This window comes from Asterias rubens, chromosome 13 (assembly GCF_902459465.1).
Source record: "Asterias rubens chromosome 13, eAstRub1.3, whole genome shotgun sequence".
NCBI lineage: Eukaryota > Metazoa > Echinodermata > Asteroidea > Forcipulatida > Asteriidae > Asterias > Asterias rubens.
In genome coordinates, this window is record NC_047074.1 from 3,567,936 (window position 1) to 3,584,313 (window position 16,378).

Here is a 16,378-nt window from a genome sequence, read left to right on the forward strand (position 1 = left end):
CATATGCCCTAGCAATCTGGCATAATGTCAAAATATGGAAGTATACTGTTCAATGGTTTAACTGCCTACGCAGCAGTATTGGGGGCATGGGTAAAAACCCATAGCATGCAACAAATTAGGTCTTTCCTGTATTGCGTGATAGGGGTATTGCGTGATAGGGGAATTCCCCTATCAGGACCACATTTTCTGTAATGCAGTGTCTCCAACAGTTTCAGAATCCAGAACAGGGTACAGGTATGTGTTTAAATGTAGTTTTAGTTCAATTATCATTCTGAATTAAAGGTAAACTGTGACTAATTTTAATTGCAAATCCAGGATTGCCAACCAGGGGAAATAATATGAGTACTTTTCTCAAAACAAAAGCCAATAATAGCACGATAAAACAGAGCAGCTCTATAAAATTGGCTCGTCATGGTTGGGGTTGAGGTCATCCATTAACATGCATGGGCCAATATTGTCTGGTAACATGGCGTGCTTATGACCACAAAGTCACCACTTAAATTTGAACGTATCGGAATACCATAGAGACAGTTACTATATTAGTCACATGATTCGGGGCATGCTTTTGCGTAGTATACGTAAGAGATGGTGAACATACACAATTCTGAATGAATATGTATATGACACAATGGTACCGGGATTTCATCTGGAGGTTGCTTTAATTATGAAAGCTTGCCTAGAATCATTTGACATAGCAACTATAGTCTTTAGTAGTCATGACATTCAAATGTATAAGCGGTACATTGTGACTAAAGCAAGTCATTGTTTCAGACATTATTCACATCTAAATTGCAAAGGGCATGAAGAAATGAGTGCCAGGCACTGGCTCTCTACGTACATTGGGAAAAGAAAAAAATATCTGGTGAAGGGTCTCATCTGGGAGAAATTGGGCAAAGTGGAATTTCAACCCCTACATTGTGTTAACAGTATACTTGTTATTTTTTTAATGTTCTGGGTAATTTAACGCTTTTCTTTTCCTCCCAACTTTTTTTAGCAATGGAGAAGAACAACCCACGTATCTGTTGTTTGTGCAACGTTACATTTCAGCACCCCAAAATACTAGCCTGCCTGCATAGCTTTTGCCTTGTCTGTCTTCAGACTTTGCAGAGTACTGTCGTCAAATTAGAGAAGTGGATCCAATGTCCTATTTGCCATCAGAAAACCGAGCTAACCGAGACAGGTGTAGATGGGCTGAAGAGGAACTTCTTCCTCGGTCGGCTCGTCGACGATTCAACTCTATCGCAGACTCTTCAGTGTGCCAACATTTTATGTGGGTTGTGCCCACGGGAACCAGCACTGTTGGCAGAGTCACGGTGCTTTGAATGCGCCAAGTTTCTTTGTCAAGATTGCCAGAAGATTCACAATGGCATACCCTCAACCTTCGGCCATGAGATACTCTCTTTGGAAGAGATTCGTAAAGTTGTTCATGGTGATCTGGATAATCCAACCCCTCATCGATTGAAGGCTTTGAAACCTCGGAACAACACCTTGGAGTGCCCTAAACATCCAGAGGTAAAGAGCAGGTTCTTCTGTCAAACCTGTGAGGAGCTCATTTGCCACGACTGCATGGTGATAGACCACCCTCCTGCATCCCATAGCTACACTAGCCTTGATGAAGCAGCCCCAGGTAAGAGAGAGTCTGCAAAGAACAAGATGGCGCGGTTGAAGATGAAGCTTCCTGATGCTGACAGTTTCCTGCAAGCTTCGAAAAAGATGAGCTTGGAGCTTAAGAGCTGTGCTGACAGGGCAAAGAAAGAAGTCAAGACCCAGGCTCTGCTCAACCGGGAGCGTGTAGATGAAGAGGAGAAGCGTCTTCTGAAAGAAATTCGCCTGGAAACCCAGAAACAAATGAGACAATTAAAAGAAGCTGAAGTCGAAGTGAAGATCATGTCGAAGCATATTCACAATTCACTGCAATGCGGTGGTGTTTTTGTTGAAGAGTCAACAGATAGTGAGTTTCTTTGGCTGTATTTGGTTCTCATGAAGGATTTGGAACACCTTGAAGAGCTTCAGTTGCCTAGCCGAATGTCTATGTTGAGTTTCATCAGCACTGAAATTGATATCAGTCTGGGAGAGTTACAGAAGATCGACATAGCAGAAATGGTCACCGGAGAGCTTGCTAATAAGCTGAAAGGTATGTTATAAAAAGACAGATATTATTTACAGCATCTGGGAGTCAAGGCACTGGACACTTTTGGTAATTACTCAAAATAATTGTCAGCTTAAAAACTTATTTGGTAACGGTGTGGACAGCTGTTGTTGGTATAAACCATTGTGAGAATCGCCTCCTTCTGAAGTAATGTAGTTTTTTTAGAAAGAGGTAATTTCTCATAAATATTAAAAGACTCGGGCTAAAAGCCTTTTATAAGGCATCTGAAAACAACAAAATGTGTTTTTTCTTTCATTATTCTTTTGCACTTTGAGTCAAAATGGGTCAAAATTTTCACGGATTTGGTTTTTTTGGCACAATTTTGTTGGGATACAACAGGTGATAATTCTGGTCTTTGAAAAACTAACAAAGGTGTTTAGTGCCTGTATTATATCCATAGTTATATAAAAATAACATTTTGTGCACTTTTTTTTGCAAAATTCATTCTTGTTTTGACAAAATTCTCTTTTATTGTTTGCATTTTTCAAACATCACGCATGTGAAAACTATTTATTTTACTAATTTCTCAAAATCCATAAAATTTCAGGCGAGATAATATAATTGGGTGGTTTTCCACCTTGCGATCTTTTTTATGTTAATATTTTTATATGTAATCCAAACATATGAACATTTATGTAATCAATCTTACTGATTTTGTGCCCACCTTTTATCATGGCTGGGTTGTTTACTTGTTTCAATTTTTAATGCAGAAAGCACCAAACTCAAATATGGTAAGATCGATATGACGTCGCCAGCATCATCTTTAGAGAGCTTCCAACCACACGCACCAAAGGAAACAGATGTCCTCCAGAAACAAGAGGTAATTACTCAATATTGTGCTTCATCAGAGATTGACTCCAATTTTTTTTTAAGTCAAATTTTGTCTTCTATAGTTTATAACTTTTCACAAACCAGTACAGGATGTATTTGATAACACATCACTTCAATGAACAGCTCATGATTTTGTTTTAACAAGTTAAATAGTTTGTAATTTTCTAATTGTTTACAGCTAGAGCAAAAACAAGAGACCAGAGATTCATCGAGTGATGGTCCCAATTCTGAGGCAGAGAATAGGCCTATAAAGTATGTGCCCCAGCTGTCCAAGACAAGCACCTTACCGAAGCCGATCTCACAACCAACTGGCAAACAAACTGTCAAAACTCCAAGTCAAGAACCAAGCAACTCGTCTGCATCTAAAGCCTCCACTTCTGCCGGACGAGAGAAGAAAGTTGAGAAAACTTCACTTCCCATGAGTAATGTGTCCAAGCCACCCTCAAACCCAACTGGCAAACCAACTGACAAAACTCCAAGTCAAGAACCAAGCAACTCGTCTGCATCTAAAGCCTCCACTTCTGCCGGAGCAGAGAAGAAAGTTGAGAAAACTTCACTTCCCATGAGTAATGTGTCCAAGCCACCCTCAAACCCAACTGGTAAACCAACTGATAAAACTCCAAGTCAAGCACCAAGCAAGTCATCTGCTGAACCAGAGAAGAAAGTTGACAAAACTTCACCTCCCATAAGTAATGTGTCCAAGCCACCCTCAAACCCAACTGGCAAACCAACTGACAAAACTCCAAGTCAAGAACCAAGCAAGTCAACTGCGCTGAAACCATCATCATCTGCTGGACCAGGGAAGAAAGTTGACACAACTTCACCTCCCATCAAGCCAATCTCACAACCAACTGGCAAACTGAATGACAAGACTTCCAGTCAACAACCAAACAACTCGTCGGCGCCAAAACCCTCATCTGGGGCAAGAAGGAAACAGGCCCCTTTACCTGCCTCCGACAGAGTCCTTCGTTCATCCTCAAAGTCGAATGCAAACGATGAAAGAAAGTTTGAAGAAACGAAAAGACAAGCGCATCAAAAAAGGTAAGGTAAAACTGTACAAGTTGATTCTATGATTTTGTCGGCATAACCTTTTTCCAAGAACAATACATTTGTGGTTGTGGAAATTGAAATTCTGATGGAAGTTTCTATTTCTTTACCATATTTTGTCACTGACACTATGGATTGCACACCCCTACCATAGAAAAAATGACCAGTCAAAGAACATCTAGTAGGCCTATTGAAAGCTTTTTAAAGGCACTTGAAACTATTGGTAGTAATACTCGGATAATTGTTAGCAGAAAATAATTACTCGGTAAAGAGCTATGAAGAGCTTTTGATAGTATAAAACATTGTGAAAAGCAGCTCCCTCCGAAGAGACGTAGTTTTTTAGAAATAGTTAACTTTTCAGACTTTAACTCTCAAGCCTTTTTGTTAAGCATCTGAAAGTACACAGACTTGTGCAACAAAGGTGTTTTTTCTTTCATTCTTTTTGCAACTTTACCTAAGAAAACTTTTAAAAATGTACAATTTCACCTATTTTTTACTTTATTTCAGAACTCACCAGCCTCATCGTCAATCTTCAAATGGAAAAGCAAGTGCAGGTAAGATCACTTCTCCTTTCAGTTCTAACTCCATTTGTAGCATTTATATTTGGTTTCCTTGGAATTAAAGGCACTGGACACTACTGGTAATTGCTCAAACTAATTGTTAGCATAAAAACTTACTTGGTAACGCGTAATGGAGAGCTGTTGATAGTATAAAACATTGGGAGAAACGGCTCCCTCTGTATTAACGTAGTTTTTCGAGAAAGAAGACATTTTTCCACAAATTTCACTTCCAGACCTCAGATTTTGATTTTGAGGTCTCGAAGTCTCGAAATCAAGCATCTGAAAGCACAGAACTTCCCTTGACAAGGGTGTTTTTTCTTCCATTATTATTTCACATTTTCGACGACCAATTGAGCTCAAATTTTCACAGGTTTGTTATTCTGTGCATACGTTTAGATACACCAAGTGAGAAGACTGGTCTTTGACAATTACCAATAGTGTCCTGTGTCTTTAAAGGCATTGGACAATATTTGTAAGTACTCATATAAATGATTAGCATGAAAGCTTACTTGGTAACGAGCATTGTATAGATAGCTGTAGTATAACATTTTGTGAAATAACATTGTTTTTGAGAAAGAGGTAATTACTCACTCAAACAATAAAAGACTTCAGGTCTGGAGCCCTTAAAAGGCATCTCAAAGCACATTGGGTGACCAAATGAGTCAAAGTTTTCACAGACTTGTATGTTCCAAGGTCAAAATTCCAGTTGAACCCAGTTAACTGGGGTCAACTGGTTCAACTGGATAGTGACCAAAGTCATCCATTTTCCATATTAACCAACTGGTTTGGACTAGGTTTAACTGTGTTCATCTAGGTTTAAATGATAAACCAGTTGGTGTCTGTCCATTTTCCATATTAAACCAACTGGTTTTAACTTTGTTTAACTAGTTTATCAACTGGTTTTCAACTAGTTCCAGTTAAATCCAGTTTAACTAGGTTCAACTGGAATTTCGACCTGGGTAACGGGTTATGCATTATGTTGGGATACAACAGGTGAGAATACTGGTTTTTGACAATTACCAAAGTGTCCAGCCGTCGATTTCACCAAACTCTTCCTAACTTAGGATTAATCTTAGGACTTAGGACGAGTTGACTCCCGCATCCAAATACGTAGGAGGCATTGAACCCATCCTAAGTTACGACGGGTTACTCGTCCTAACTCGAGTTAGGATTAATCCTAGAGTTTCGTGAAATCGGCTGCAGTGACTGACAAGGTCAGATTCAAATCCAAGAAGTTTAGTTCTTAATATTTACTATGATCTTTTTCCTTTCTGTGACAGAAAATAATCAGAAAATGGTGGAAAATAAAGAACCAGAAGTTTTTCGAGAGTATGGGGTACAAGGAAGTTCAATGGGAGAATTGCAGAGCCGAGACGAAACAGACTCAAGGTTCCCTAGAAAGGATGGGCCTCATCAGGAGCCTGCTCACAGCTGGTCTCCCGATGACTGTGACAGTGATGACTCAGATTTGTAGGTAGGTTCATGCATGGAGGATTGGTGAGGGAATGTACAATGATGGTAATAATTGCTTCTTATGTAGTGCGCATATCCGTCACGCAGTGACACTCAAGGCACTTTAACATACAGTATTTTTCTTTGAGGTATGTGGGATTAATTATACTCCTTTCACATAGCACCATGTATTGGTTTACAAGTGCTGTGGTGCAATATGCTGCAAATCAAACCAGGAACACCAGGGTGAACCCATTTTCTTTTCGTTAAGCGCACTGGGTTCTTTTTTGTGCGTTACCCACACACGGGCAACAGCTTTACGTCCCATCCGAAGGACAAAGCAATATTGGTTAAGTGTATTGTTTAAGGACACAGGTATGACACACCTCTCGAACCCCCACTCTGCTGTTCAGAAACACCGGAGTTCCTACCCGGTGCACTTAAACGCTATAGGCCATGACACGCCACAATTTACCTTATGAATTGCATCATCCTGTCGCCATCTTAGAGGTAAAGGATCATGAAACAGTGGAACACCCAATTGCTAAATGCTTGGTGCTCAGGATGAGCCAATGAGAATCTTTTGTTTGACCTCTAGCCGATCGAGAGCACTCTAACTCGGATGCGCAACGTGCTTATAGGGTCTATAGGAAAACACTGAGAAAAGGGTTAGTGTGCAGGGTGAATGCACCACACTAAATAAGCCCTCAGTAGCAACCAATCGTAAATTGCAAACCATTTAAAAACCATGCTCTAAAAATATTCAATAACAACAATAATAATAATAACAGTATTTATAAAGCGCCAAATTGCCAAAGGATACAAGGCGCTGAGAAGGAAAGAAGAGGGAAAAAGACAGAACAAAGATAAAGACGACCAGCTACGAAGAGGCAAAAAGGTGGGTTTTGAGAGAACGTTTGAAGGCTGGGACACTGTTAGAGCTTCTGGTTAGGGTAGGTAGATCCATAGCCGGGGAGCAGCAATTGAAAATGCCCTATCACCTGCAAGTTTATGGGTTTTGTAAACTGAAAGGGATTTACCAGTAGTAGAGCGAAGAGAGTACGAAGATGTCTGGAGTGAAAGGAGAGAGGAGAGATAATCCGGAGCACAGTGATTTAGTGTCTCTCGAGCCTCTCAGAAAACTAATCTAACGTATTTTTGGACAACTTAACTTCAGATTTCAAGTTTTTGGCAGGCCAGCAGCTTGGAAATTGCTAACAACCCCTAACCCCCCTTCCCCCCCTGAATATTTGTTTTTTTCAAAACTGATTTGCTGCTGAGGTTGTGGTTAATTGCCATAATGTAACAATCTATCACTTGCATTACCCCACAATGTTATGATTCAAACACAAATTGAGAGCCTGCACTGCAAAGCTGACTGCCGCCCTCTGTTGACACAAGTAATGCATTGCCTGTGTACAAAGCTCATTTCACCGGCACAACACAGCACTCCAATATTTCTAAAAATACCACATTAAAGCCAACTAATAGTATTGAATTACCTAAAAGATCTGGCGCCCATTAAACTGGCATTCCGTTTATGAACCACTGCTCACCAAAAGGTTCGGTGAATTTGCAGCTAATGGGTGGTATTGACTAAGAATTTAGGGCCAGGTCCCTGTCGAGTACCAATCCATCAAAAACGAAAGTTCCCTTGTGTCAAAATTTTACTAAGGGAATCAATGTGTGGTGAAGAGGTTTTCAACTAGTGGTTTAATCCCAACAAGGCCTGGTTCTTGATAATTTTACCGAGACAAAGTCGAGGTAAATTATAAAGAACCAGGCCTCGGCGGGTTTAAACACGCTTTGATTCCCATTCATAAATACTTTTTCGGTCAAAAACATCATAACTTTTTGCAAAAATTATAATTGTTAAATGATTTCTTTCAACACAACACCCCTCCAGCTATGAAATGGTAAAGCCTTTCGCCGCCCTCGTGTAAACAACTCCTTATAAGGGAATGCTGTGCGCGTATCGCGTGATGTGGCACAACTGTTTCAGCCGTTGCTCTCGACCAATAGGAATGAAGAAACTGTCTTATAAGAACAGCTGCAAGGTCGCGTGTCACGCCCATGAATTAACACTTTTTTCCGGTCATAAACAAAGGTTTATACACACCCACGTGACGCGCTCTCCACCAGTAGGAATAGCGAAACTGTCTGAGGTATTTATCCTCTTTACCCTCTGCCTAGCGGATGATCAAATATTATTATACACACAAAAATTATCTCATAACAAAAATATACTTTAGTTTAATAACGGTTTTGGCATAAACACAGCAAAAAAAGTAACGCAGCTGTCGTAAAATTTGCACCTATATTTTTTAATTTTTTACTCGCATTCTAAAAATGAAAATACCAGGAGACGGCAGTTTAATTACAGACACAGCCACACTTCAGCGCATGATGATGCGGGATTCTAGCAGTAGCCGTAACAGTAGCAACCAATTTGGACACGGTCTGATTTGGTTGTTTATGCAGTTTTAGTGGGTTTCATAAAATTGCTTAAATATTTTGGAGCTCCTGGTAAATGGAATTTAATCATCAAATGTGGTCCTCAGAACTTTTTCTTTCATTATTATCTCGCAACTTCGACGACCAATTGAGTTCAAATTTTCACAGATTTGTTATTTTGTACATAATGTTGAGATTTGATTTTTTCGAAATGTTCACAAGGCTATGATTTTTTCGAAACGTTCACAAGGCTATTATACCCTTATGTTTTTTTCCGAAAAGTTCACAAGGGGAGGTAGCATTTATGACCTAGATTGCTTGTATTTTACCAGTGTTGGTCCAATTTTATAGAACTGTTTAAAGGAACACGTTGCCTTGGATCGGATGAGTTGATCTACAAAAAGCGTTTATAACCATTTGTTATAAAATGCATATGGTTGGAAAGATGTTTTAAAAGTTGAATACAATGATCCACACATATTTGCCTCGAAATTGCATGGTTTTCCTTTTACTTTGCAAACTAACATGGTTGGCCATTTATGGGAGTCAAAAATTTGACTCCCATAATGGCCGACCGTGGTAGTCGACGAGGTAAAGGGAAAACCGTGCAATTTCGAGGCATGTTTGTGTGGACCATTGTATTATACTTTTACAACATCTTTCTACCCATATGCATTTGATAGAAATTACAAACGGTTACAAAGACCAACTCGACCGATTCGACGTGTTCCTTTAAAGGTACATTTTGCAAAGTGTCCACAGTTGAACATTAAACTTACACAGCTTGAAGACAATGGTAGTAGAAAGTTAACCTTGAACTTCTACTGCTGAGGTGCTGTAGTCTGTTGAGAAATTAGTAAAACAATGTCACAACAATAATTTTCAAACTCCGCAAGTAATATTTTAAGGGAAGCTTAATTCCTACCATCAATATGTTCAAACCTTGTATGTGGAAATTGTGTTTTGTGTTCTACAAAAAGTACCCAGACCCTTTAAATCTGATAAAAATTAGGAAACCGGTCACATTTGACAAGGTATTTGGGCTGTTAACCTTATTGTGGAAGCATAATTTTGTTGTGCTTAGCTACTTGTTGTGCTTGAAAATTGGCCCTGATCTTAAGGAGTTTTCTAACTCAAAACAAAATCATCACTGATCAGTGGGTTACCCAAAAAATCATAAGGCCTTTAGCCTTGTGAACTTTTCGAAAAAAAAATCATAAGGCTTTAGCCTTGTGAACTTTGCGAAAAAAAAAATCATAAGGGTATAAAAGCCTTGTGAACGTTTCAAAAAAATCATAAGGCTGGCCTTGTGAACTTTGCGAAAAAAAAAAATTATAAGGGTATAATAGCCTTGTGAACGTTTCGAAAAAATCATAATAATAATAATAATAAATACAAAGCAAATACAAGCAATCTAGGTCATAAATGCTACCTCCCCTTGTGAACTTTGCGAAAAAATCATAAGGCTATAGCCTTGTGAACTTTTCAAAAAAATCATAAGGCTATAGCCTTGTGAACTTTTCGAAAAAATCATAGCCTTGTGAACTTTTTGAGAAAAAAATCATAAGGCTATAGCCTTGCGAACTTTGCAAAAAAACCATAAGGCTAAAGCCTTGTGAACTTTGCGAAAAAAAATCATAAGGCTATAGCCTTGTGAACCTTATAGCCTTGTGAACTTTCCCAAAAAATCACAAGGCTGGCCTTGTGAACTTTGCGAGAAAAAAAATCATAAGGGTACAATAGCCTTGTGAACGTTTCGAAAAAATCATAGCCTTGTGAACTTTTCGAAAAAAAATCATAAGGGTATGATAGCCTTGTGAACGTTTCGAAAAAATCATAAGGCTATAGCCTTGTGAACTTTTCGAAAAAAATCATAAGGCTGGCCTTGTGAACTTTGCGAGAAAAAAAATCATAAGGGTATAATAGCCTTGTGAACGTTTCGAAAAAATCATAAGGCTATAGCCTTGTGAACTTTTCCCAAAAAATCGTAAGGCTATATAAGCCTTGTGAATTTTTCGAAAGAATCGTAAGGCTATAAGCCTTGTGAACTTTCGAAAAAATCATAGCCTTGTGAACTTTTCGAAAAAATCATAGCCTTGTGAACTTTTCGAAAAAAAATCATAAGGCTATAGCCTTGTGAACATTTCCCAAAAAATCATAAGGCTTATAGCCTTGTGAACTTTCCCAAAAAATCACAAGGCTGGCCTTGTGAACTTTGCGAGAAAAAAAATCATAAGGGTATAATAGCCTTGTGAACGTTTCAAAAAAATCATAAGCCTAAAGCCTTGTGAACTTTGCGAAAAAAAATCATAAGGCTATAGCCTTGTGAACTTTGCGAAAAAAATCAAAAGGCTGGCCTTGTGAACTTTGCGAGAAAAAAAAATCATAAGGGTATAATAGCCTTGTGAACGTTTCGAAAAAATCATAGCCTTGTGAACTTTTCGAAAAAAATCATAAGGCTATAATAGCTTTGTGAACGTTTCGAAAAAATCATAAGGCTACAGCCCTGTGAACTTTTCGAAAAAAAATCATAAGGGTATAATAGCCTTGGAACGTTTCGAAAAAATCATAAGGCCTTGTGAACTTTTCAAAAAAAAAATAAGGCTGGCCTTGTGAACTTTGCGAGAAAAAAAAATCATAAGGGTATAATAGCCTTGTGAACGTTTCGAAAAAATCATAAGGCCTTGTGAACTTTTCCAGAAAATCATAAGGCTATGGCCTTGTGAATTTTTCCAGAAAATCATAAGGCTATATAAGCCTTGTGAATTTTTCGAAAGAATCGTAAGGCTATAAGCCTTGTGAACTTTCGAAAAAATCATAGCCTTGTGAACTTTTCGAAAAAATCATAGCCTTGTGAACTTTTCGAAAAAAAATCATAAGGCTATAGCCTTGTGAACATTTCCCAAAAAATCATAAGGCTTATAGCCTTGTGAACTTTCCCAAAAAATCACAAGGCTGGCCTTGTGAACTTTGCGAGAAAAAAAATCATAAGGGTATAATAGCCTTGTGAACGTTTCAAAAAAATCATAAGCCTAAAGCCTTGTGAACTTTGCGAAAAAAAATCATAAGGCTATAGCCTTGTGAACTTTGCGAAAAAAATCAAAAGGCTGGCCTTGTGAACTTTGCGAGAAAAAAAAATCATAAGGGTATAATAGCCTTGTGAACGTTTCGAAAAAATCATAGCCTTGTGAACTTTTCGAAAAAAATCATAAGGCTATAATAGCTTTGTGAACGTTTCGAAAAAATCATAAGGCTACAGCCCTGTGAACTTTTCGAAAAAAAATCATAAGGGTATAATAGCCTTGGAACGTTTCGAAAAAATCATAAGGCCTTGTGAACTTTTCAAAAAAAAAATAAGGCTGGCCTTGTGAACTTTGCGAGAAAAAAAAATCATAAGGGTATAATAGCCTTGTGAACGTTTCGAAAAAATCATAAGGCCTTGTGAACTTTTCCAGAAAATCATAAGGCTATGGCCTTGTGAATTTTTCCAGAAAATCATAAGGCTATAGCCTTGTGAACTTTGCGAAAAGTGAACTTTAAAAAAAAAATCAGCCTTGTGAACTTTGCAAAAAAATCATAAGGCTATAGCCGTGTGAACTTTTCGAAAAAAATCATAGCCTTGTGAACTTTTCGAAAAAAAATCATAAGGCTATAGCCTTGTGAACTTTGCGAAAAAATCATAAGGCCTTAATCATATAGCCTTGTGAACATTTCCCAAAAAATCACAAGGCTGGCCTTGTGAACTTTGCAAGAAAAAAAAATCATAAGGGTATAATAGCCTTGTGAACGTTTCAAAAAAATCATAAGCCTGAAGCCTTGTGAACTTTGCGAAAAAAAATCATAACGTTATAGCCTTGTGAACTTTTGAAAAAATCATAGCCTTGTGAACTTTTATAAAAATCGTAAGGCTATAGCCTTGTGAACTTTTCGAAAAAATCATAGCCTTGTGAACTTTGCGAAAAAATCATAAGGCTAAAGCCCTGTGAACTTTGCGGAAAAAAAATCATAAGGCTTAACATTTCCCAAAAAATCATAAGGCTTATATATAGCCTTGTGAACTTTCCCAAAAAATCATAAGGTTTATAGCCTTGTGAACTTTTCCCCAAAAATCATAAGGCTATAGCCTTGTGAACATTTCCCAAAAAACCATAAGAACTTTTCAAAAAAAATCAAAAGGCTATGGCCTTGTGAACTTTTCGAAAAAATCATAGCCTTGTGAACTTTTCGAAAAAAATCATAAGGCTATAATAGCCTTGTGAACTTTTCGAAAAAAAATCATAAGGGTATAATAGCCTTGTGAACTTTTCCCAAAAAATCATAAGGCTATAAGCCTTGTGAACTTTGCGAAAAAAAAGCCTTGTGAACATTTCCCAAAAAATCATAAAAACTTTTTGAAAAAAATCAAAAGGCTATAGCCTTGTGAACTTTTCGAAAAAATCATAGCCTTGTGAACTTTTCGAAAAAATCATAAGGCTATAATAGCCTTGTGAACGTTTCGAAAATCATAAGGCTATAGCCCTGTGAACTTTTCGAAAAAAAATCATAAGGGTATAATAGCCTTGTGAACGTTTCGAAAAAATCATAAGGCCTTGTGAACTTTTCGAAAAAAATCATAAGGCTGGCCTTGTGAACTTTGCGAGAAAAAAAAATCATAAGGGTATAATAGCCTTGTGAACGTTTCGAAAAAATCATAAGGCCTTGTGAACTTTTCCAGAAAATCATAAGGCTATGGCCTTGTGAATTTTTCCAGAAAATCATTGTGAACTTTCCAAAAAATCATAAGGCTATAGCCTTGTGAACTTTGCGAAAAAATCGTAGCCTTGTGAACTTTTCGAGAAAAATCATAAGGCTGTATGATTTTCTGGAAAAGTTCACGAGTAAAAAATTAAAAATTATAGGTGCAAATTTTACGACAGCTGGGTTACTTTTTTTGCTGTGTTTATGTAGAAGAAACAGGATGGTGGAAAGAATTGCACTTGAAACAAAACTTCTTGTTGTTAATTACAAATGTACATTTTATTTAGTAAATGGGAGCAGCCTTTAATTTCACACACACAAAGGACAGTACTATGGAAGCCTAGAAGGGCCAATAGAAGAAAGGAATAACTGAAATTTCACTGTTTTGAAGGGCACCATCAGAAACCTTTTATTTTTATATAAAAAAAAAGTTAATTGATCAAAATACTTGTAAAATATTATATAGTTTTAATAAAGAAGTTTTGGGTAGCGTAATGTAACTATAAATGAATTCTTCCCATGTAAATATTACATAGTTTTTTATAGAGAACTTTCTTTTTTGGTACCTATAATTAATGTAGTCATAAATGAATTTTTCATATCTGATTCAGTAACATTCCTTTTAATTCCATGGTATAATCATTTTACTCTAGTATTCCTTGTTGTTGTTTTTTTTTTTTGTTTTTTATAATTTTTTATAGCGCCAGTATCGGCAAAAGTTTTATGTAAATCTGTGCTCTTAGACTAGTTTTGGTCTTATACCATCTATGTAATGTCGCTTTAAAAAAGTGTTTGGCAAGTGGTTGAACTGTGTATGTGGTTTTCAAGTTTTCTATGAGAAAAAAAAAGTTTCATGTCTGGTTAAAAAGAATGTACTATCTATAGTTTTGGATGTTTTTACCAACATTAGGGGAACAAATGTTTATTTGTTGGAGGTTAGATCACACAGAATAAAACTAATTTCTGCAAATTGATTTGCACCATTACAATAAAGTTGATTCAAATGTATATAAAAACATGTTGATTAAATATTTTGCCTTACTAACAGGAATTAAAAAGCTTGGTTATGTTTTTTTATCTTTTGCAGATATACATACAAAATAATGTCTCATTATTATTTGTGGTATTGAAATAAAAGTGTACCTCATAATTAATATTTACAAATATATGTGAAAGAAACACTTAAATAAATATGACAACAAAACTAACATTTTATTCTTGTTGTGGACCAAATCTTGACCTTTGACCTTTTCTAGATGCATACATACATGTAATGAGCTATGCAACTTACACATGTCCTCACTCCTCAGGGTCCATTTTTGTTTTGCTAAGCAGTAATTGAGTGGGGCACCAGCCATAACAATGTAAACTTACTATTAATTTTGCTGGTAACCTATTTCTGTTAAGCAACACTTTTCTGTGCTTAGCAAGTTTTTGTGCTTACAGGCTTTATACAATTTTACCCTGATTGGTGATTACTGTTAAGGTGCTAACTCACATAGAATTATACAGAAAAGGGTTAAACTGTTGATTTTTACTGTGTTTATGTATTACAGTCATTCATCGTTTTATCTTTGTATTCAAGATGTAAAAGCTTACTTTTTTATTAAACTTGGTACTTTTACCAATTTATCGTATTTTCAACCGCATGAGGGCACTTTCAGTGGCAAATTTTGTTGCATTTAAGGTTTTATCTTATTTTGACCGCCTGTATGTTGTCTTGTATGAATAACCAAGTTATAATAATAATAACAGGAATGAAAACAACAGTCTGAGATGTGTCTTCTTTCTTCATATAAAAAAGTTGATAAAAAAGAATCGGACAAACCTACGGAACAATCCCCACACAAATTTAATTACAGTTTTCTTCCATTAAAGAGTTTGTAATAGCGACTCACATATTTAAGCGACTCTCCTGAAAACATTGCTCTGTGATTTTTACCCCCTTTTTTTTTTATCTCAGAAATCTTGACGACTAATGAAGATGCAACTTCCTCAGGTAAATTATATTACATACATCTTCATTCTGAGTGAGTAGGGATTCATGTCATGGCCAAAAAATATACTCTCTACAAAAGGTGTTAATACCTTTAAGCTGTGTACAACTTGAGCCTGTAGAAAAACCTAGGCTCTGTGGCTCTGATGTCACAGGTTAGATAGTCTATAGACCATTCCAACGAAACAAAATTGGTAGCGCCCTCTATTGAACAAATTTACAATTGCGGTGTCTTTATGTGCACAATCTATGCACTGAAGACACCGCAGCAAATGGGGTGCAGTGCTCAACACTTGCGCGCCCGGATCGGTCTATAAGGTTCACCATCTATACAGCCACATAGCTTTTCATTATTCTCAAACCATGTTCCTGCATTTCATGCATTAATTTGAAGTAATACAGATAAAGGAAACACGACGGGTTAGAAAAAAACTACATCCTAGAATCCCCAAACCTATTTGCTTTTACAATAATAAATGGAGCAGTAGTACAAGGGAAATGTCAAATACCTATTTGGTTTCAACTGTAAAGGTGCATAAGCTTGGTAAAGTAGGAAATGGTATACGTTGCTTATTCGAAAAATATGTGTATTAATATAATGCCTTGTGTTAATATGAAAATAGCAGTACATGTTAAGATGCAATACAATGCATGAACTATTTAATACACTATGTACATATAGATGGTTCATTTTAAACCACAGAGAGCTAATAATATTACCAATGAACCTTTCTTGTATTTGTAAATAATATTTAAATCTATACTTTCAAAAAGCATAGATTGTCCAATTGAAATGAAAGTTTGTCCAATCAGATTTCTAGTTAATCTTACGGAGGGAAACCAGTCAAAAACAATATTGCACAGCATTTTGGTTGGTAACCCACTGATCAGTGATGATTTTGTTTTGAGTTAGAAAACTCCTTAAGATCAGGGCCAAATTTCAAGCACAACAAGTAGCTAAGCACAACAAAATTATGCTTACCACAATAAGGTTACCAGCCCAAATACCTTGTCAAATGTGACCGGTTTCCTAATTTTTATCAGATTTGTTTAAACACAATGGGAGACTTTCTGGGACGATAGAGGGCAGCAGACTTACCGGGTAAATCCATTGTTCTCAGAATTATGCGCATGTTCAGAACTACATAAACA

At 36.9% G+C, this 16,378-nt stretch overlaps 1 protein-coding gene across 1 annotated transcript; it reads left to right on the forward strand.

Moving 5' to 3' along the window:
- Nucleotides 1–191: 191 nt before the first annotated feature.
- On the forward strand, nt 192–6,874 carry LOC117298639 (E3 ubiquitin-protein ligase TRIM56-like). Its single transcript, XM_033781956.1, has 7 exons — nt 192–234; nt 995–2,134; nt 2,860–2,969; nt 3,159–3,468; nt 3,736–4,021; nt 4,535–4,581; nt 5,868–6,874. The coding sequence occupies exons 1-7, from the start codon at nt 192–194 to the stop codon at nt 6,059–6,061; spliced, it is 2,130 nt and encodes a 709-aa protein (XP_033637847.1). The 3' UTR covers nt 6,062–6,874.
- The last annotated feature ends 9,504 nt before the right edge of the window (nt 6,875–16,378 follow it).